The sequence below is a fragment of the Ranitomeya imitator genome, chromosome 7 (genome assembly GCF_032444005.1).
Source record: "Ranitomeya imitator isolate aRanImi1 chromosome 7, aRanImi1.pri, whole genome shotgun sequence".
In the NCBI taxonomy this organism is placed as follows: Eukaryota; Metazoa; Chordata; class Amphibia; order Anura; family Dendrobatidae; genus Ranitomeya; species Ranitomeya imitator.
In genome coordinates this window covers 17483405-17506491 of record NC_091288.1, presented here as the reverse complement: position 1 = coordinate 17506491, position 23087 = coordinate 17483405, and the positions used below count along the sequence as shown (strand labels likewise).

Here is a 23087-nt window from a genome sequence, read left to right as displayed (position 1 = left end):
AGTTTCATTCCATTAGTTCTCGTGTTTCCATGTGCAAATGAGAATAAGGATGATCCCTCTACACTGTGACAGCCCTTCAGATATTTGTAGACAGCTAGCCTCCTTTTAGCCTTCTTTTTTGCATCTAAACATTCCCAGATCCTTTAACAGTTCCTCGTAGGACATACTTTGCAGTCCGCTCACCATCCTGATAGCTCTTCTCTTAACTTGCTCCAGTTTTTCAATGTCTTTTTTAACATGTGATGCCCAGAACTGGACACAGTATTCCAGGTGAGGTCTGACCAAGGAGGAGTAGAGGGGGATAATTACTTCACGTGATCTAGACTCATTGCTTCTCTTAATAAATCCAAGAACTGTGTTTGCCTTTTTTGCTGCTACATCACACTGTTGACTCATGTGCACACGTGCTGTTGCTTCTCACACGTGCTGTTCCTCTCATTCTGTAGATGTAATTTTGGTTTTTCTTGCCCAGATGTAGAATCTTGCATTTCTATCTGTTAACTATCATTCTATTAGTCGCTGTTTATTGTTGAAGCTTATTTGGATCCTTCTGCATCCTTTCTCTGTCTTCTTTAGTGTTAACTATCCATCCTAGCTTTGCATCATCTGCAAATCTGATTAATTTATCATCAGTTCCCTACATACTTAGCACAGCCAGGAGAACGGTAAACTCACATGGTTAATCTTCTTTCATGGACGTTCTTAAAGAGGGATACTATGATTGATTTTATTTCTAGGAATATTCTTGGGTTTAGTAATGATTACAAAAGATTTGCAATCCTCGACTATATAAAAAGATTCAAACCCGCAATGACAGAGCTGCAGGAGAATCACGTAACAAACACCACCATCAATCAGATACACGGGTGCTGGATGGGGTTTACCTTACATTCCTTAAATTTTTCAAGAGGAGTTAGAATAATTGTACATAAATAATAACAATAATCTTTATTTATATAGCGCCAACATATTCCGCAGCGTTTTACAATTCAATAGTTCATATACAAGTCATAAGTAACAACATTAAAGATAATACAATAATTAAAGCAAAATAATGACGCCCCTGCTCGTGAGAGCTTACAATCTACAATGAGGTGGGGGAGAAAAGTACATGGGCTTGTATATATATATATATATATATATATATCTATATCTATATACATAATTGTCTAAGGGTCACTTCCGTCTGTCTGTCTGTCCTTCTGTCACGGTTATTCGTTTGCTGATTGGTCTCGGCAGCTGCCTGTCATGGCTGCCGCGACCAATCAGCGACGGGCACAGTCCGATTAGTCCCTCCCCTACTCCCCTGCACTCACTGCCCGGCGCCCGCTCCGTAATCCCCTCCACTCACCGCTCACACAGGGTTAATGGCAGCGGTAACGGCCCGCGGTGTAACGCACTCCATTACCGCTGCTATTAACCCTGTGTGTCCCCAACTATTTACTATTGATGCTGCCTATGCAGCATCAATAGTAAAAATAGGTCATGTTAAAAATTATAAAAAAAACAAAAAACCTGCTATACTCACCCTCCGCCGCCTTTCTTGCTCCTCGCCACGCTCCCAGGACCGCTCCATTGCAAGCGGCATCTTCCGCTCCCAGGGCATGTGACCGCGACGTCATCATAGGTCCTGCTCACACCAGCCCTGGGAGCGGAAGCTGCCGCATGCAATGGAGCGGTCCTGGGAGCGTGGCGAGGAGCGGCAAAGGCGGCGGATGGTGAGTATAGCAGGACTTCCAACAGGCCTTCGGAAGGTGAGTATATGTTTATTTTTTGTCTCTATACTACGTGGCTCTGTGCTGGGCAATATACTACGTGCCTGGGCAATATACTACTTGGCTCTGGTATATACTATGTGGCTGGACAATATACTACGTGGCTCTGCTATATAATACGTGGCTGCACAATATACTACGTGGCTGGGCAATATACTACGTGACTGGGCAATATACTACGTGACTGGGCAATATACTACGTGTCTGGGCAATATACTACATGACTGGGCAATATACTACGTCACTGGGCAATATACTACGTGTCTGGGCAATATACTACATGACTGGGCAATATACTACGTGACTGGGCAATATACTACGTGACTGGGCAATATACGTGACTGGGCAATATACTACGTGACTCTGGGCAATATACTACGTGACTCTGGACAATATACTATGTGACTGGGCAATATACTATGTGACTGGGCAATATACTATGTGACTCTGTGCTGTATACTATGTCACTGGGCAATATACTACGTCACAGGGCAATATACTACGTGGCTGCGCAATATACTACGTGGCTGCGCAATATACTACGTAACTGGGCAATATACTACGTGACTGGGTAATATACTACGTGACTGGGTAATATACTACGTGACTGGGCAATATACTACATAGCTGGGCAATATACTACGTGGCTGGGCAATATACTACGTGGCTGGGCAATATACTACGTGGACATGCATATTCTAGAATACCCGATGCGTTAGAATCGGGCCACCATCTAGTATATATATATACTTAACAAAAAAGTGCGAAACAACTGAAAATATGTCTTATATTCTAGGTTCTTCAAAGTAGCCACCTTTTGCTTTGATGACTGCTTTGCACACTCTTGGCATTCTCTTGATGAGCTTCAAGAGGTAGTCACCGGGAATGGTCTTCCAACAATCTTGAAGGAATTCCCAGAGATGCTTAGCACTTGTTGGCCCTTTTGCCTTCACTCTGCGGTCCAGCTCACCCCAAACCATCTCGATTGGGTTCAGGTCTGGTGACTGTGGAGGCCAGGTCATCTGGCGTAGCCCCCCATCACTCTCCTTCTTGGTCAAATAGCCCTCACACAGCCTGGAGGTGTGTTTGGGGTCACTGTCCTGTTGAAAAATAAATGATGGTCCAACTAAACGCAAACCGGATGGAATAGCATGCCGCTGCAAGATGCAGTGGTAGCCATGCTGGTTCAGTATGCCTTCAATTTTGAATAAATCCCCAACAGTGTCACCAGCAAAGCCCCCCCACACCATCACACCTCCTCCTCCATGCTTCACGGTGGGAACCAGGCATGTAGAGTCCATCCGTTCACCTTTTCTGCTTCGCACAAAGACATGGAGGTTGGAACCAAAGATCTCAAATTTGTACTCATCGGACCAAAGCACAGATTTCCACTGGTCTGATGTCCATTCCTTGTGTTCTTTAGCCCAAACAAGTCTCTTCTGCTTGTTGCCTGTCCTTAGCAGTGGTTTCCTAGCAGCTATTTTACCATGAAGGCCTGCTGCACAAAGTCTCCTCTTAACAGCTGTTGTAGAGATGTGTCTGCTGCTAGAACTCTGTGTGGCATTGACCTGGTCTCTAATCTGAGCTGCTGTTAACCTGCGATTTCTGAGGCTGGTGACTCGGATAAACTTATCCTCAGAAGCAGAGGTGACTCTTGGTCTTCCTTTCCTGTGGTGGTCCTCATGTGAGCCAGTTTCTTTGTAGCGCTTGATGGTTTTTGCCACTGCACTTGGGGACACTTTCAAAGTTTTCCCAATTTTTCGGACTGACTGACCTTCATTTCTTAACCCCTTCATGACCCAGCCTATTTTGACCTTAATGACCTGGCCATTTTTTGCAATTCTGACCAGTGTTCCTCTATGAGCTAATAACTCAGGAACGCTTCAACGGATCCTAGCGATTCTGAGATTTTTTTTTGTGACATATTGGGCTTCATGTTAGTGGTAAATTTAGGTCAATAATTTGTGTTTATTTGTTAAAAAAAAAAAACGGAAATTTGGCAAAAATTTAGCAATTTTCAAATTTTGAATTTTTATTCTGTTAAACCAGAGAGTTATGTGACACAAAATAGTTAATGAATAACATTTCCCACATTTCTATTTTACATCAGCACAATTTTGGAAACAACATTTTTTTTTGCTAGGAAGTTTTAAGGGTTAACATTTGACCAGCGATTTCTCATTTTTACAACAAAATTTACAAAACCATTTTTTTAGGGACCACCTCACATTTGAAGTCACTTTGAGGGGTCTGTATGGCTGAAAATACCCAAAAGTGACACCATTCTAAAAACTGCACCCCTCAAGGTGCTCAAAACCACATTCAAGAAGTTTATTAACCCTTCAGGCGTTTCAAAACAGCAGAAGCAACATGGAAGGAAAAAATGAACATTTAACTTTTTAGTTACAAAACTGATATTTTAGCAACAATTTATTTATTTTCCCAATGGTAAAAGGAGAAAGTGGACTGCGAAAGTTGTTGTCCAATTTGTCCTGAGTACGCTGGTACCCCATATGTGGGGGTAAACCACTGTTTGGGCACACGTCGTGGCTCGGAAGGGAGGGAGCACCATTTGACTTTTTGAACACATGATTGGCTGGAATCAATGGTGGCGCCATGTCACGTTTGGAGATCCCTGATGTGCCTAAACAGTAGAAACCCCTCAATTCTAACTCAAACATTAACCCCAACACACCCCTAACCCTAATCCCAACCCTAACCATAACCCTAATCCCAACCCTAACCATAACCCTAATCCCAACCTTAACCATAACCCCAACACACCACTAATCCTAATCTTATCCCTAATTCCAACCCCAACCCTAACTCTAATTCCAACCCTAACCCTAAGGCTATATGCCCACGTTGCGGATTCATGTGCGAATTTTTCAGCACCGTTTTTTAAAAATCCGCAGGTAAAACGCACTGCGCCTGACCTCGATCCGGGGGCCGCCGGAAGGTGAGTATATAACTATTTTTTATTTTAATTATTTTTTTTAACAGGAATATGGTGCTCACATTGCTATATACTACGTGGGCTGTGCTATACACTACGTCTCTATGTTATATACTACGTGGGCTGTGCTATATACTACGTGACTGTGCTATATACTACGTGGACTGTGTTATATACTACGTGGACTGTGTTATAAACTACGTGGGCTGTGCTATATACTACGTGGCTGGGCAATATACTATGTGGCTGTGTTATATACTGCGTGAGCTGTGCTATATACTACATGGGCTGTGCTATATACTACGCAGCTGTGCAATATACGTGGCTGGGCAATATACTACGTGGCTGTGTTATATACTGCGTGAGCTGTGTTATATACTACATGGGCTGTGTTATATACTATGTGGGCTGTGCTATATACTACGTGGCTGTGTTATATACTACGTGGGCTGTGTTATATACTATGTGGCTGTGCTATATACTACGTGGGCAGCGTTATATACTACGTGGCCTGTGTTATATACTGTGTGGGCTGTGTTATACACTGCGTGGGCTGTGCTATATACTGCATGCGCTGTGCTATATACTACGTGGGCTGTGCTATATACTACGTGGGCTGTGCTATGTGCTACGTGGGCTGTTATATGCTACGTGGGCTGTTATATGCTACGTGGGCTGTGTTATATGCTACGTGGGCTGTGTTATATGCTACGTGGCTGTGCTATATTTCTCTGCTGTATCTGTGCATCATGAATCGTGGTATGTGTTAAAGAAGGGGGCCCACTGAGACTCTTTCGCCCGGGGCCCTCAAAAACCTGGAGCAGGCCCTAGCTTCACTGATTGATCACGCTCGGCCGGCCGCGAACAATCAGCAACAGAAGCAGTCCGGCCGCAAATTGGCACGGAATTTAAACCATGCTTCGCTAATTGGTCACGCCCGGCCTGCCGAATCCTGTGTATAAATTGCATTATTCTGAAAACTTCATAAATAAACTACATACATATTCCAGAATACCCGATGCGTTAGCATGGGGCCACCATCTAGTGCCTTTATAGAGAGGGAAGGATTAACACCCAAACTCCTGCAATTCAACAGACTTTATATAGTTTTTATACCAATTTGTATTCATCTGGGGTGAATTACTCGTGAGAACAATTAGCAGATTACCCAACTAGGATTAAACTTCCAACTTTGGGTGAAAGTGATGAGTTTTAGATTCGCCGATTTACCTAGAGGAGATTCACCGAGCGGTAGGGGAAATGCGAAATGGTAAAGCCCTTTGTCTGACGGCCTCTCAGTAGAGATCTAGAAGATATCTGAGGAGGAGTTTTTCTCGCACTATTTGTACATGGTTAATGGTGAATTCTCCGAGGGAACACTGCTAGCATCGCTACTTGGGGCTATAATAGTCGTCTTACCCAAGGAAGAGATTGATAAGGAATTATCAGAATCCTACAGACCCATCTCACTACTAACATCAGAGGTCAAGATTCTGGCAAAAATCCTGGCAAATAGGTTGCGCTCTGTGATAACGTCACCGGATCACGCTATCCAAGTCGTCAGACATTAACCTACAAAGGTCGTTTTTGCATTTGCAGGTGGTATAGCCTGATCCCAAAAATAAAGCCAATCTCTCCTTGCATGTCACAAGAGTTTGGATAGTGTGGAGTGGGCAGTGCTGAGGAAAATGGGATTTGGGACTAATTTTATCAAATGGGTAATGCTACTGTAAAACCCCGACAGCTAAAATAAGAGTCGTCAGGGATACGTTTAATCTTTTTAGGGGAGCATTAGACAACAGGGGCTTTAAATATGGTGGGAAAGAGGAACGGATCGCCGTGGAAGGCGGATGATTTGTTGTCATTTGTTGATAACTTGAATACCTCCCTCCCGTTAATAAAGGATCTCTTCTGGACTAAATAATATTTTTATTATAAAATGTGCTCCATGCCCTCCATACCCTACAATATCCCCCGGGACCTGGTCTGGAAAAATGGCGTTCCTAGAATAAAGCTGGAAAAATGACAGTTGTCCAAGGATCAGGGCCGTTTAGCATGGGGTTGATTTCAGGGGATTGGCTTTGGAGAAGACTATGGACGTGGTACTGAAATATCTGGGGGGGGGGGATAATATTTTGAAACTCCAAGAGTTAAATAATTTAATAATGACCTTGGCGCTGATACATAAAGTGTGGTGGTCCTGTAAAAAGCTGTGGGGTATTGGGGCCCATACTAAATATACTCCTACATGGAATTATCCAGGCTTGAGGGGGCTCTGTCATGTGGAAGGGTTTGGAGGATGGAGGAAACAAGGGCTGAAATATTTATACCAGTTATATTTGTGGGTTTGATCACCTAATATAGACGTTCCAGCTACGGAACTCTACAAGTATCTACAGTGAAGACGCCTCCGATGTCACCATTTCTTCCAACCGCATCTGGACTATGTTGTACTACGAACATTAATGTACAATGGCTTGTGAAAGTATTCACCCCCTGCCTTTTTACCTAATTTGTTACATTACAACCTGTGTGTAAATATTTTTGTAATCCGATGTGTGTGATGCATCAGCACTAAATAATCTAAGTTGGTGAAGTGGAGTGTGAAAAATATAGGCATAAATTACATTTATGGGATCAAATAACTAAAAATTGGCATGTGCATATGTATTCACCCTATGAAGCCCCTGGTGTAAGCAATTCCCTTCACAAGTCCCATGCTTAGTGACAGGACGCCCACCTGTGTGCAATCTAAGGGTACCGTCACACTATAACATTTCGATCGCTACGACGGTACGATTCGTGACGTTCCAGCGATATCGTTACGATATCGCTGTGTCTGACACGCAGCAGCGATCAGGGATCCTGCTGAGAATCGTACGTCGTAGCAGATCGTTTAGAACTTTCTTTCATCGCTGGATCTCCCGCTGTCATCGCTAGATCGGTGTGTGTGACACCGATCTAGCGATCTAGCGATGCGATCTAGCGATGCGTTCGCTTGTAACCAGGGTAAACATCGGGTAACTAAGTGCAGGACCGCGCTTAGTTACCCGATGTTTACCCTGGTTACAAGCGTTAAACTAAAAAAAAAACAAACAGCACATACTTACATTCTGGTGTCCGTCAGGTCCCTTGCAGTCTGCTTCCAGCACTGTGACTGCCGGCCGTAAAGTGAAAGCAGAGCACAGCGGCTGTGCTTTCACTTTCACTTTACGGCCAGCAGTCAGTGAGTGCGGGAAGCAGAGACTGCAAGGGACCTGACGGACACCAGAATGTAAGTATGTGCTGTTTGTTTTTTTTTAGTTTAACGCTTGTAACCAGGGTAAACATCGGGTAACTAAGCGCGGTCCTGCGCTTAGTTACCCGATGTTTACCCTGGTTACCCAGGGACCTCGGCATCTTGGTCGCTGGAGAGCGGTCTGTGTGACAGCTCCCCAGCGACCACACTACGATTTACCTACGATCACGGCCAGGTCATATCGCTGGTCGTGATCGTAGGTAAATCGTATAGTGTGACGGTACCCTAAGGGTCACATGTCTGTCACTATATACACTTTACCTTTTCTGAAAGGTCACAGAGGCTGCAACACCATTGACAAGAGGCACCACTAATCAAATACCATGAAGACCAAGGAGATCTCCAAACACCACAATGAAGACCAAGGAGATCTCCAAACACCACCATGAAGACCAAGGAGAGCTCTAAACGCCACCATGAAGACCAAGGAGATCTCCAAACGCCACCATGAAGACTAAGGAGAGCTCCAAACACCACCATGAAGACCAAGGAGACCTCCAAACAATACCATGAAGACTAAGGAGATCTCCAAACACCACCATGAAGACCAAGGAGATCTCCAAACACCACCATGAAGACCAAGGAGATCTCCAAACACCACCAAGAAGACCAAGGGGATCTCCAAACACCACCATGAAGACAAAGGAGATCTCCAAACACCACCATGAAGACAAAGGAGATCTCCAAACACCACCATGAAGACCAAGGAGATCTCCAAACACCACCATGAAGACCAAGGAGATCTCCAAACACCACCATGAAGACCAAGGAGATCTCCAAACACCACCAAGAAGACCAAGGAGATCTCCAAAGAACACAGTAAAAAGAAAACCAAATGTTCACAGTGGTAGACACGTTCTTTACATGAACTGATGCAAATCCTCAACAAAAAAAAAACACAGTGAAATTCCAGGTTGTGGTGTAGCAAAACACAAAAAAATAACAAGAGGTTGAATAGTTTCGCAAGCCCCTGTACAAATCTTTGCTATCTAATATTTTAGGGAATCCTATGGTTTTGACCAAGTGTGGATGGGAAAAAGATATCTACTATATAATTGTCTAAGGGTCACTTCCGTCTGTCTGTAATGGAAATCCCAAGTCGCTGATTGGTCGCGGCAAAACAGCCACGACCAATCAGCGACGGGCACAGTCCGGCGGCAAAATGGCCACTCCTTACTCCTCGCAGTCAGTGCCCGCTCCATACTCCCCTCCAGTCAGCGCTCACACAGGGTTAATGGCAGCGTTAACAGACCGTGTTATGCCGCGGTGTAACGCACTCCGTTACGGCTGCTATTAACCCTGTGTGACCAACTTTTTACTATTGATGCTGCCTATGCATAGTTATATACTCACCGTCCATCGGCCTCTTGGATCCAGAACAGGCCTTTACCGCTCCTCGCGACGCGCCGGTGACCGCTCCATGCATTGCGATCTCGCGAGATGATGACGTAGCGGTCTCGCAAGACCACTACGTCATCATCTCGTGAGACCGCAATGCACTCTTGGGACCGGAGCGCGCGAGGAGCATCGGTAACCGCTTCGCCTGGATCCGGGTGCCAACGGAAGGTGAGTATATAACTATTTTTTATTTTAATTCTTTTTTTAACAGGGATATGATGCCCACATTGCTATATACTACGTGGGCTGTGCAATATACTACGTGGGCTGTGCAATATACTATGTGAACTGTGCAATATACTATGTGGGCTGTGCAATATACTACGTGGCTGTGCTATTTACTACTTGGGCTGTTATATACTACGTGGCGGTGCTATAAACTACGTGGCCGGCCGCGAACAATCAGCGACAGGCGCAGTCCGGCCGCGAATTGGCGCGGGATTTGAACCACGCTTCTCTAATTGGTCGCGGTTGGCCGAATCCTGTGTATTCAATGTATTATTCTAAAATCTTCATAAACAAACTACATACATATTCTAGAATACCCAATGCGTTAAAATCGGGCTACCATCTAGTAAAAGATATAAGAAACATTTCCCCGGAAAAATGGGAAGATATTTTGGAATCCCCTGGAATGGTGTCTATCAATGTGGCACAGAGAAGATCCCAATTATTTCTTACTCATAGAACTCCAAAAATTATGCCAAAAAATTAACCTCAGATTGGATGATCAATGTCTAAGATCTAGTGAAGAATGGAGAGATTTAGTCCATATGTTCTGGTCATGTCCCAGACTTGGGGAACTATGGGACAATGTGGGTAGGCTGGTCGGAGAGGTATATAATATTCGACTGCCTCTGAATGCCAAATCTTATGTTCAGGGTGTGTGGGAGATATTGGAGTTCCCCCTCCACTACATTACTATAATGTTATGTTTAAACCTCAATAAAACCGTATTTCCTACTAGTCCTCCAGTAATAATCTCCTGCTGATAAAACAGTGATTTTATCAAAACTACCGCAAGCAGCCCAATAAGTGACACATCGCTGGGATCAGGGTCTCCGTCTCTACATTATCATGCTCTCAGATTAGGTGGCAAAAGCCTGGTGACAGTTTCTCTATAAGTTAAAAGCTTTATGTCTTTGAATTTGGCGTTCTGTATCAGAAACTCAAAACTCCGACTACAAAAAAAAGTTCAGGTCGTCTCTGAATACAGTTCTAAAGTGGGAAATTCACAAAAGATGGCGGCCATCACGTCATGTGTCCCCTTAATGAGCATTTCACCGACTAGGTTCACCTCTGAACAGGCGCTGATACAAGAGAAGTTGCTGCCTGTATCTGTTCATGAGCTAAATAGGGACAAGGTTGAGGAAATGGCCCAGAAAGCGGTCCCATCACATGGCTGCCACTACCTGCAGTCTGCATCCTACATGGGCGGCACTGACCTGGCATAGAGTTTCATAGCAGGCAACACAATCATTCATGGCTTATTATACATTTTACCAAAAAGTGACCACTGACCAACTCCTTCAACCTCGTTAGAGTTATTTTTAATTTTTCAAAAATTTTATCTAAAAATAAAACAAAAAAAGTAATGATCTGATTTTGCTTTCCCCTTTGTATGCCTCAATCAGGGTTAATCGTGGCACTTAAGGGGGTTAAATGTAGAGATCAGAGGCTTCTTTAATCTCTACTATTACTGAATATTTTCTATTAAAAGTCCAGTCCCTATAGCAGGTGGATAGATAGCAGGTGGATAGATAGATAGATAGATAGATAGATAGATAGATAGATAGATAGATAGATAGATAGATAGATAGATAGATAGATAGATAGATAGATATTTGGTACTTACCATCGGACGAGGCAGTGGGCGATTGGAGGGAAGTCATTGTTGGTGCACAGTAAATCTTGCATGCAGACAGGGAGTGAGTCTGGGAAGAAAAAAAGTAAGAAAATCAGAAAAAAAGAATACACAAGAATAGGACAGATCAACGTCTAAGTGGATAAACTGAAGGAGGGGGAATTACACACTGCACTAAAAATGAAATGAAAGTAGGGCTAAAAATATAAATGATTTATTCTAGGAAAAAAAAGACAAAAAGAACCCTGAACCATTCTATTGTGAACAATGTAAAATCCTTAAAAAAAAAAAAAAACTAAGTTGTGAAACTGCTGATTTTTCCACCTTCTGCCTCCCAAACCTCTAAAAAAATAAGTTTTCCAATACATTGTATGTCCCACAAAATAAAGTTAAAAAATAAAAATGCAAAATATCTGCATCCTCAGGGAGTTGAAAATACTTAATTCTGTGACTTTCTAGATTTTTGCAAAACCGCAAAAGCCAGCATGCCCGTCCAGGTGATGCTGGGAGCAGTAGTTCTGCAACAGCTGGAAAAGTTGGAGACCGCAGATGTAAAAAAAATAAGAAAAATGACTCTTACTTCTATGCCAAGGCTGCCGTGCTGGGGTGATCCCATGTCAACACCTCCTGCTCTGATATCACATTTATACAAAGCAATGGCTACCGCTATACAAGCCGGGCAGAACATGTATACGGATGTAGAAGATAAGGATTCAGGTTATGGGAAAAAGCCACAATTTGTGCCCCAAAAATAGTCTCTTATGCCATCCATGTGTTTTAGACATTTTTGTAGTCTCTTGTGCTGGTGGTGTGGTCTAAGAGCAGCAGATTATCACTGGAGGACTAGTAGACCGCTGCCATGTAGTCCTCCATATTCATGAGCTCTGTATAACCCCGCCCGATCATTACTGATTGGCAGATTTCTGCCTATGCACAGTGCACACAAAAAACTGACAATCAGGGAGTTCAGTATTTCTTTAAGGTCTCCCATAACAAACCAAATTGGTGTCTGAAAATGGGCATGACGCAAAGTGGGTGGTTGAACGATAGAAAGTAGGTGCCAAAAGGAAGACCATCTTACTATCCAGAGCAGGTGTAATAGCAGAAGCACAGCCGCAGGCTCTCAGGCATTGTTTATCACTACCTACACTGGAATTTCATATGTTGCATAACCTCTTCATTTCTGATGCCAGGATGGGAGCGGCAGAATATAATGACGTCCAGGTAACTCTCTGTCATTACAGGTCGCCCCCTACTGGATACACTCCTTTGTTGCAGCTCAACCCAAAGATTACATAGGCTGCGTGTTATCACTGCAATAACCACCAGATGGCGCCCAGCACTGACGAGACCATACCAGCGGGCTGCATTCAGGGCAATGGAGGCAGCACTTTTAAGCACCCACATATATATCAGAAAAACAACTTATTTCATAGGTCAGTATACATACATTATATACACCATACCTTCCACTTCATCGTCCTTTTCTTCTCTTTCGCCGGAGTCTTGCACAAAATAATGGTGTTTTATGCAGAACTTGAAGTCGGCAAATAAAACTTCATCTCCTTTCTCTTCCCAGACGCCGCTTGTGTACTCTCCCTAGAAGACAGAGCACAATATATATGTATGTATATATATATATATATATATATATATATATATGTAGTTTTTGTGATGCATTGGGATTTATTTTTAAACTGCTTAGATCTAAGTATACTGTACTGTGCTAAAGTGTTAGGCAGGAGTGAAAGAACAGTCTGCAATGTAAAAACGCTTTCAGAAATAGAAGTGTTAATAGTTTGCATGATGGAAAAGTATCTCCTGGATTTCTCAGCATTGAGGACCCCACTAATCCTGACCAAATCCACAACTCCACGTGCTGACAATGCAGCCACGATCTTGCCGGACCCTGCACCGGGCGTCACTGCTCCTGCAGACCCTCATTATTGTGCCGCTCTCCAGCCCCTGGGAACATTCTGCTTCTGCTACAGCCAAACAGTTCACATTGTGACTCCTTGGTCCAGAGACCTGCTGCCATTTTTCTGCACCCCAGTTCCTATGCTTTAATGCAGAGTTGGGTCACTTGACCTTGCTTCCGTGTGGAAGGTCTGGCTTTTGGTTGCACCTTGTTCACAAAGACTACTTCTCACCAGACTCCTCCATACACTAGATGGGTGTAACTGGGTCCCATTGGTTGTTGCCAGTTCTGAGGTGATGGCACTGCTGGACATCTTCCGAATTCGAAGGGAAGTAATCAGAACATGTCTTTCATCTGATGCACTAAGTTTCTACAGAAGACTACTACCTCCATGGTCCACAATGTTGCCCATTTCTTGTGCTTCTTCAAAAGAGCTTGATCAGCACATCATGAATCCCCCAGTCTGCTGTGAAGTCTTTCCGTGGGACAGCCCTTGGTGATGCAGTGTAACTACCTTATGTCTGGTGACATGAAACTGTCTTCAACAACCTCACCTTTGCAGCAGAGTTTGGTTGTTCCTCACCCAGTTTAAAGCCTCCAAAACACTTGCTTCTGTTTCACCCTCCATATAAAAATGATGATTATTATCACCTGTTTGGTATAACTGGTTACTCATACTCCCAACTATAATCCTACAAAATCCCTGACTTTGTGCAAGTGACCTAAATGACTCGATGAAGGTGACGGGCGGCCACCAAATACTGGCGATTTAGATTTATCTTTTGTTAATTCACTCTGCATTATGTTAATTGATAAAATAAATAATAACGTCTATTTTTGACAGCATTCCCATTCTGTAGCAATTTTCCACATCTTAGGTACTGTACAGTAGCATGAGGCGATGTCTACAACCCACAGAAGTTGCTCAGGTACATCAACTCATCCAGAATGGTACATCAATGTGGCATGAAGGGTAGCTGTGCCTGTCAATACAGTGTCCAGAGCATGGAGCAGATACTAGGAGACAGGCCAGTACACCAGGAGACGTGGAGGGGGCCGTAGGAGGGCAACAACCCAGCAGCAGGATCGCTACCTCAGCCTTTGTGCAAGGAGGAACAGGAGGAGAACTGCCAGAGCCCTGCAAAATGACCTCCAGCAGGCCACTAGCACTAATGTGTCTATTCAAACTGTCAGAAACAGACTCCATGAGGATGGACTGAGGCCCCAATGTCCAGAAGTGGGTATTGTAATTACAGCCCAACACCGTGCAGGGCGATTGGCATTTGCCAGAGAACACCACTATTAGCAGATTTACCACTGGCGCCCTGTGCTCTTCACGGATGAAAGCAGGTTCACACGGAGACACATGTGACAGACGTGACAGAGTCTGGAGACGCCGTGGAGAACGTTATGCTGCCTGCAACATCCTCCAGAATGACCGGTTTGGCAGTGGGTCAGTAATGGTGTGTGAAGGTATTTCTTCGGAGGGTCGCACAGCCCTCCATGTGCTCACCAGAGGTAGCCTGACTGCTAGTAGATACCAGGATGAGACCCTCAGACCTCTTGTGAGACCATATGCAGGTGACTGGGTCCTAGGTTCCTCCTAATGCAGGACAATGCCAGACCTCATGTGGCTGGGGTGTGTCAGCAGTTCCTGCAGAATGAAGCCATTGAAGCTATGGACTGGCCCGCCCGTTCCCCAGACATGAATCCAATCGAGCACATCTGGGACATCATGTCTCGCTCCATCCACATACACCACGCTGGACCACAGACTGTCCAGGAGCTGTCTAATGCTTTAGTCCAGGTCTGGGAGGAGATCCCTCAGGAGACCATCTGCCGCCTTATCAGGAGCATGCCCAGGCATTGTAGGGAGGTTATACAGGCACGTGGAGGCCACACACACTACTGAGCATCATTTCCTTGTCTTGAGGAATTTCCACTGATGTTGGATCAGCCTGCAATTTGATTTTCCACTTTGATTTTGATTGCAACTCCAGATCTCCGTGGGATATTAATTTTGATTTACACTGATAATTTTTATGTTTTATTGTTCTCAATTCATTCCACTATGTAATGAATAAAGATTTGCAACTGGAATATTTAATTCAGTGATATCTAGGATGTGGGATTTTCTTTCTCCCTTTTATTTTTTTGAGCAGTTTATTGTTTGTTAATATTTTCACATAAAAAACAAACAAACTTTTTTTACTTTATTTTTTTATGTGATTCTCTGATAGTATTGCAGCATATAGTGTAAATCTCGGTCTCTTAAGAAGCTCATCTGTGGCTTATTATCACAGGAGTACCAAGATGGCAGATATGGGGGCTTTCAGAAGGGTCCGGACGCCATGCTAATCCATTGGAACCCCTGGGTGTACGGTATATATCACATGGTAGGGGAGAGGGCGATGGGAACTAATGCAGCTCAGAGATTGCCCATCTAAATAAATAACAGCGATCAGAGCTGGGCTCCCGCCGCTGCTGTTAGACATAGATGCTGGCTATGTAATATGTAGCGCATATGCACCGTGTGTGATGGGAGCTTGGCTTCTGCGCCCTCTGACCACATGCAGCGGTTTTCCCCTGTATGCTTGCGCTATATTTCATGCTATGGACCTTGGACTCACCTTCTCTGGGGTCTTTTTGGTGGACACTCCTATCAGCTTCCAGTCATTCAGAACTTCTTCGACTTTTGAAATAAACCTGAGATTACAGAGAAAGTTAAGAGAAAATAAAGCCTACCTAAATATTCAGAAAACTTATAAGCTGTCAGAAGATTAGATCCAAGTTTACGTTCTGAGAGCCAAGACCCCCAATAATGGATGAAATAAGGGGGAAAAGTGCACAGAAAAACATGAAATGTAGTGCGAGGTTTATTCAGACTAATTTAGGGGAACCTAAACTTTTATTTGTTTGGATTATTCATGCAGATACTGAGAACACTCACGCCTGATAATAATTACTATTTACACTCTTGGAGACACAATCAGTCTTCATTTTTACATTTTTGTCCCTTCTTCCTAGTCTACCAAGAGCCAGAAATATTTTAGTTATTATTGTTCCATTTTTTTTCTTTTTTCGTGGGATGAGCAGCAGTATTGAATGACTCCATTCACTTCATATTTATTGTACTAAAAAACAGAGGAAAAAGTCCAGGTGGGGTGAAACTGATAAAAATAGCGCAATTCCGACATGTTTTTTTTTTTTGGTTCCTGTTGTAGTTCAATCGCAGCCGTTACTCTCAGGTGCCGACTGAATAACAACACCTAAAAGCCGTGCTGTGAGTGTGCACACCCGCCATAGATGTAGGATGGAAGTCAATAAAGGGTTAAAAAACCTGTCTGCAAAACTATGCTGCACTAACCACACAAGCAGTGTGACAATACAAAAACCCTCTTTAGAGAGGAAGAGAATGGTGCCACCTAGTAAAAATCACAATCCTAAAAGCCAATATTGACCCTTTAACCTCTCTCCGATCCATGACGCCTCATTATTTCATAGAGTGGGTGCAGGTGTATAGAGCGGGCTCAGGAGCTGAGGCCGCTCGGCGCTTCATAACTGTGCAGCTGCTGGCTGTTTTATACAGCCATCACCTACCTCTAAAAGGAAAAACTGGAGCAAGCTCTGATAACCCCATAAATGTCACTGGCCGGCAGCTGCACTGAAGTGGTGCGAGAAAGATGGGGCCTGGCCCTCACTGTGTCGCAATTATGGGGTGCTGATGGGTTGCCTTTGCAGCAAGGGGCTTGCTAAAGGCGCCCTTGGCTACTGCTCGTATTTTAGGAGACTATATACTGCAATACTGTGATCAAACGATTGCAGAATCAGATCCCTTATGAAAGTAGAGATGCAATTTTTTACTATTTTTTTTTTTTTTAAGTTTTCAAAAATATAAAAAATTAAAATTTGAATCACCCCTCTGTATCCCCATTTAAAATAAAAAATTAAATATATTCAGCATCCCTGTGTCTGTAAAAGTCCGATGTACAAAAATTGAACATTTTCTATCCTATACTGATGAAAGCAACAAAAAAAAATCAAAGTAACAAAATTGCAATTTTTTTTATTGCAACATTTTCCCAACAACAAAAAAAAAAACTCTCAATAAAAAGTAATGAAAATAATGTATGTATGCCATAGGGGGGCGTTGTATGTTTTGCAATTAAAAATGACAGCTTACCACGCAGAAAAGAAGCCCTAACAGCACCAGCGACGGAAAAATAAAGTTATGGGTCTCAGAAGACAATGAGAGAAAAATGGAGTCACAAAAATTAAAACTAGTCCAGCTCTTAAGGGGTTAAAGGGCCTAATCAAGTGACCGAGGATATACAGCTAAATCCGAATCTCCACTTGCAGACACCTGTTTCGGGGTTTCTTGTCCCTCATCATTGCACAGTTGGAGACCGGGTGGCTGACAATGTGACAAGACCCATGATTCTAGAAAATCTGGTTTAGCATGTCTGCAGCTGAGGGTTTGCATCAATTGTATCCAGTCTCAACCAAGCTTTGTAACTAATAGTCTTGACTCCAGGCAGATAGATTCCACCTGCACTGATACATTGTAACAAAGTATGTAAACCATAGTGAGGCTTGTGCTGTTGATGTGGTTATCTGACCCAGTGTTGACCACGCTGGATGCAATTGTAACAAATCATCAGCTGTAAGAAACATGACAAAGCAGAAATCCTGGAACTAGAAGCGGAAACACATATACTAGGATGTTTGTCTATTTCATCACATCAGGCCATGCTGGGAGTTGTAGTGCTCCCATATTTGTATATGCAGATAAGCTTCCACTATGTACAAGGGTGAAGTCTGCAGTGAGGACTCACCTCTCCCACTCAGAGGCCGTCGTGAAGTCGGTGATCTCAAAGACCTCGGACTCGGGCTGTAATAGAAAGAGACTGTAATGTTATAGTACAGAGGCAGGAAAAAGAGACTGGAGAACAGAAAAGTGTCCAGCATCCATACCCAGGGTATATACTGCACAGATAAGTATATACATACAGGGATACAGTATATACAGGGTGTACAACATACATACAGGGTGTATGGCGCATACATACATGGTGTACAGCATATACATACAGGGTGTACGACGTATACATACAGGGTGTGCGGGGTATACATACAGGGTAAAACAAGAAGAGAATGTCCAGCTTCACTGAATCCGTAAAAAAGAGTTTTCTTTATTCACAAACTTTAAGCATAGAGGATACAGACTTCAGCACTAACCATATGGGTAAGAATCTCTACGTGTTTCTGGAGACTAAGCTCCCTTAATCATGACAATACATACAGGATGTACTGTGTATACAGGGTGTACGGTATATACAGGGTGTACGGTATATACATACAGGGTGTACGGTATATACACACAGGGTGTACGGTATATACACACAGGGTGTACGGTATATACACACAGGGTGTACGGTATATACACACAGGGTGTACGGTATATACACACAGGGTGTACGGTATATACACACAGGGTGTACGGTATATACACACAGGGTGTACGGTATATACACACAGGGTGTACGGTATATACACACAGGGTGTACGGTATATACACACAGGGTGTACGGTATATACACACAGGGTGTACGGTATATACACACAGGGTGTACGGTATATACACACAGGGTGTACGGTATATACACACAGGGTGTACGGTATATACACACAGGGTGTACGGTATATACATACAGGGTGTACGGTATATACATACAGGGTGTTCGGTATATACATACAGGGTTACGGTATATACATACAGGGTGCACAGTATATACATACAGGGTGCACGGTATATACATACAGGGTGTACAGTGTATATATACAGGGTGTACGGTGTATTCATACAGGGCGTACAGTGTATAAGGGGTGTACGGTGTATACATACAGGGTGTACGGTGTATATATACAGGGTGTACGGTATATACATACAGGGTGTAAGGTATATACAGGGTGCCCTTGTATATATACAGGGAGTACGGTGTATACATACAGGGTGTACGGTGTATACATACAGGGTGTACGGTATCTACAGGGTGTACGGTGTATATATACAGGGTGTACGGTGTATACATACAGGGTGTAAGGTATATACAGGGTGCACGGTGTATATATACAGGGAGTACGGTGTATACATACAGGGTGCACGGTGTATATATACAGGGTGCACGGTGTATATATACAGGGTGTACGGTGTATACATACAGGCTGTACGGTGTATACATACAGGGTGTACGGTGTATACATACAGGGTGTACGGTATCTACAGAGTGTACGGTGTATACATACAGGGTGTACGGTGTATATATACAGGGTGCACGGTGTATATATACAGGGAGTACGGTGTATATATACAGGGAGTACGGTGTATACATACAGGGTGTACGGTGTATATATATGTACAGGGTGTACGGTATATACATACAGGGTGTAAGGTATATACAGGGTGCACGGTGTATATATACAGGGAGTACGGTGTATACATACAGGGTGTACGGTGTATACATACAGGGTGTACGGTATCTACAGGGTGTACGGTGTATATATACAGGGTGTACGGTATATACATACAGGGTGTAAGGTATATACAGGGTGCACGGTGTATATATACAGGGAGTACGGTGTATATATACAGGGAGTACGGTGTATACATACAGGGTGCACGGTGTATACATACAGGGTGTACGGTGTATACATACAGGGTGTACGGTGTATACATACAGGGTGTGCGGTGTATACATACAGGGTGTAAGGTATATACAGGGTGTACGGTGTATACATACAGGGTGTACGGTGTATACATACAGGGTGTGCGGTGTATACATACAGGGTGTAAGGTATATACAGGGTGTACGGTGTATACATACAGGGTGTACGGTGTATACATACAGGGTGTACGGTGTATACATACAGGGTGTACGGTGTATACATACAGGGTGTACGGTGTATACATACAGGGTGTACGGTGTATACATACAGGGTGTACGGTGTATACATACAGGGTGTACGGTGTATACATACAGGGTGTACGGTGTATACATACAGGGTGTACGGTGTATACATACAGGGTGTACGGTGTATACATACAGGGTGTACGGTGTATACATACAGGGTGTACGGTGTATACATACAGGGTGTGCGGTGTATACATACAGGGTGTAAGGTATATACAGGGTGTACGGTGTATACATACAGGGTGTACGGTGTATACATACAGGGTGTACGGTGTATACATACAGGGTGTACGGTGTATACATACAGGGTGTACGGTGTATACATACAGGGTGTACGGTGTATACATACAGGGTGTACGGTGTATACATACAGGGTGTACGGTGTATACATACAGGGTGTACGGTGTATACATACAGGGTGTACGGTGTATACATACAGGGTGTGCGGTGTATACATACAGGGTGTAAGGTATATACAGGGTGTACGGTGTATACATACAGGGTGTACGGTGTATATATAAAGGGTGTGCGGTGTATACATACAGGGTGTACGGTGTATACATACAGGGTGTAAGGTATATACAGGGTGTACGGTGTATACATACAGGGTGTACGGTGTATACATACAGGGTGTACGGTGTATATATACAGGGTGTACGGTGTATACATACAGGGTGTACGGTGTATACATACAGGGTGAACGGTGTATACAGGGTGTACGGTGTATACAGGATGTACGGTGTATACATACAGGGTGTACGGTGTATACATACAGGGTGCACGGTGTATATATACAGGGTGCACGGTGTATACATACAGGGTGCACGGTGTATATATACAGGGTGTACGGTGTATACAGGGTGCACGGTGTATACATATTTAGTGGATACATTATACACGTTTTGCATACACGGGCCGCACTAGTGACTGAACACACCACACTCACAACACAACACAACACACTCACACCGGCAATGACAGATGACAGGATCCGCTGTACTCACATCACTGTCCGCCGCCATCGTGGAAACTGGTGACGTCAGCGATGCATGCCGGGAAGCCGGAAGTGGACGGAGCGAAACAGCTGTAACCCTGAGAGCGGCCGCAGGACGGCGGGGAGCGGACACCGGGGACGGCGGGGAGACTGCGGCCCGGGGTCTGTGTGCGGAATAGACCATCATTAGGGCTCTGTAATTATCGGCTGTAACCGGCTAAATGTCACACAGCAACGAGAGTGACCGGTGACATAGACAGTTGTTAACCCTTCACACTACAGGGGATTGGGAACTATTACCTTTTGTAAACAATAAAGACGAAGCTGCGAGAAGGAGCTTCATGGGCGTACATAGAAGTCATGGGGTCCACCACTAGGGGGAGCTCCCTGTATACAGAGATACATAAGATCCTGTCTGCAGCCACCACTAGGGGGAGCTCCCTGTGTACAGAGATACATGATAAGATCCTGTCTGCAGCCACCACTAGGGGGAGCTCCCTGTATACAGAGATACATGATAAGATCCTGTCTGCAGTCACCACTAGGGGGAGCTCCCTGTATACAGAGATACATGATAAGATCCTGTCTGCAGCCACCACTAGGGGGAGCTCCCTGTATACAGAGATACATGATAAGATCCTGTCTGCAGCCACCACTAGGGGGAGCTCCCTGTATACAGAGATACATGATAAGATTCTGTCTGCAGCCACCACTAGGGGGAGCTCCCTGTATACAGAGATACATGATAAGATCCTGTCTGCAGCCACCACTAGGGGGAGCTCCCTGTATACAGAGATACATGATAAGATCCTGTCTGCAGCCACCACTAGGGGGAGCTCCCTGTATACAGAGATACATGATAAGATCCTGTCTGCAGCCACCACTAGGGGGAGCTCCCTGTATACAGAGATACATGATAAGATCCTGTCTGCAGTCACCACTAGGGGGAGCTCCCTGTATACAGAGATACATGATAAGATCCTGTCTGCAGCCACCACTAGGGGGAGCTCCCTGTATACAGAGATACATGATAAGATCCTGTCTGCAGTCACCACTAGGGGGAGCTCCCTGTATACAGAGATACATGATAAGATCCTGTCTGCAGTCACCACTAGGGGGAGCTCCCTGTATACAGAGATACATGATAAGATCCTGTCTGCAACCACCACTAGGGGGAGCTCCCTGTATACAGAGATACATGATAAGATCCTGTCTGCAGCCACCACTAGGGGGAGCTCCCTGTATACAGAGATACATGATAAGATCCTGTCTGCAGTCACCACTAGGGGGAGCTCCCTGTATACAGAGATACATGATAAGATCCTGTCTGCAGTCACCACTAGGGGGAGCTCCCTGTAGAGATACATGATAAGATCCTGTCTGCAGCCACCACTAGGGGGAGCTCCCTGTATACAGAGATACATGATAAGATCCTGTCTGCAGCCACCACTAGGGGGAGCTCCCTGTATACAGAGATACATGATAACATCCTGTCTGCAGTCACCACTAGGGGGAGCTCCCTGTATACAGAGATACATGATAAGATCCTGTCTGCAGTCACCACTAGGGGGAGCTCCCTGTATACAGAGATACATGATAAGATCCTGTCTGCAGCCACCACTAGGGGGAGCTCCCTGTATACAGAGATACATGATAAGATCCTGTCTGCAGCCACCACTAGGGGGAGCTCCCTGTATACAGAGATACATGATAAGATCCTGTCTGCAGCCACCACTAGGGGGAGCTCCCTGTATACAGAGATACATGATAAGATCCTGTCTGCAGCCACCACTAGGGGGAGCTCCCTGTATACAGAGATACATGATAAGGTCCTGTCTGCAGCCACCACTAGGGGGAGCTCCCTGTATACAGAGATACATGATACTATCCTGTCTGCAGCCACCACTAGTGGG

The 23087-nt window shown here is 44.3% G+C and overlaps 1 protein-coding gene across 1 annotated transcript in view; it reads right to left on the bottom strand.

The window, feature by feature from the left end:
• Positions 1 to 21243, bottom strand: part of RAB3GAP1 (RAB3 GTPase activating protein catalytic subunit 1) — a 126296-nt gene extending 105053 nt beyond the window's left edge. The window contains exons 1-5 of the mRNA XM_069732849.1: positions 21185 to 21243; positions 18045 to 18100; positions 15840 to 15915; positions 12758 to 12890; positions 11283 to 11361 (exon numbers count right to left, since the gene is read on the bottom strand). Of these exons, the coding sequence (XP_069588950.1) occupies positions 11283 to 11361; positions 12758 to 12890; positions 15840 to 15915; positions 18045 to 18100; positions 21185 to 21202 (362 nt within the window). The 5' untranslated portion in view covers positions 21203 to 21243. The remainder of the gene's footprint in view (positions 1 to 11282; positions 11362 to 12757; positions 12891 to 15839; positions 15916 to 18044; positions 18101 to 21184) is intronic.
• Positions 21244 to 23087: the final 1844 nt, after the last annotated feature.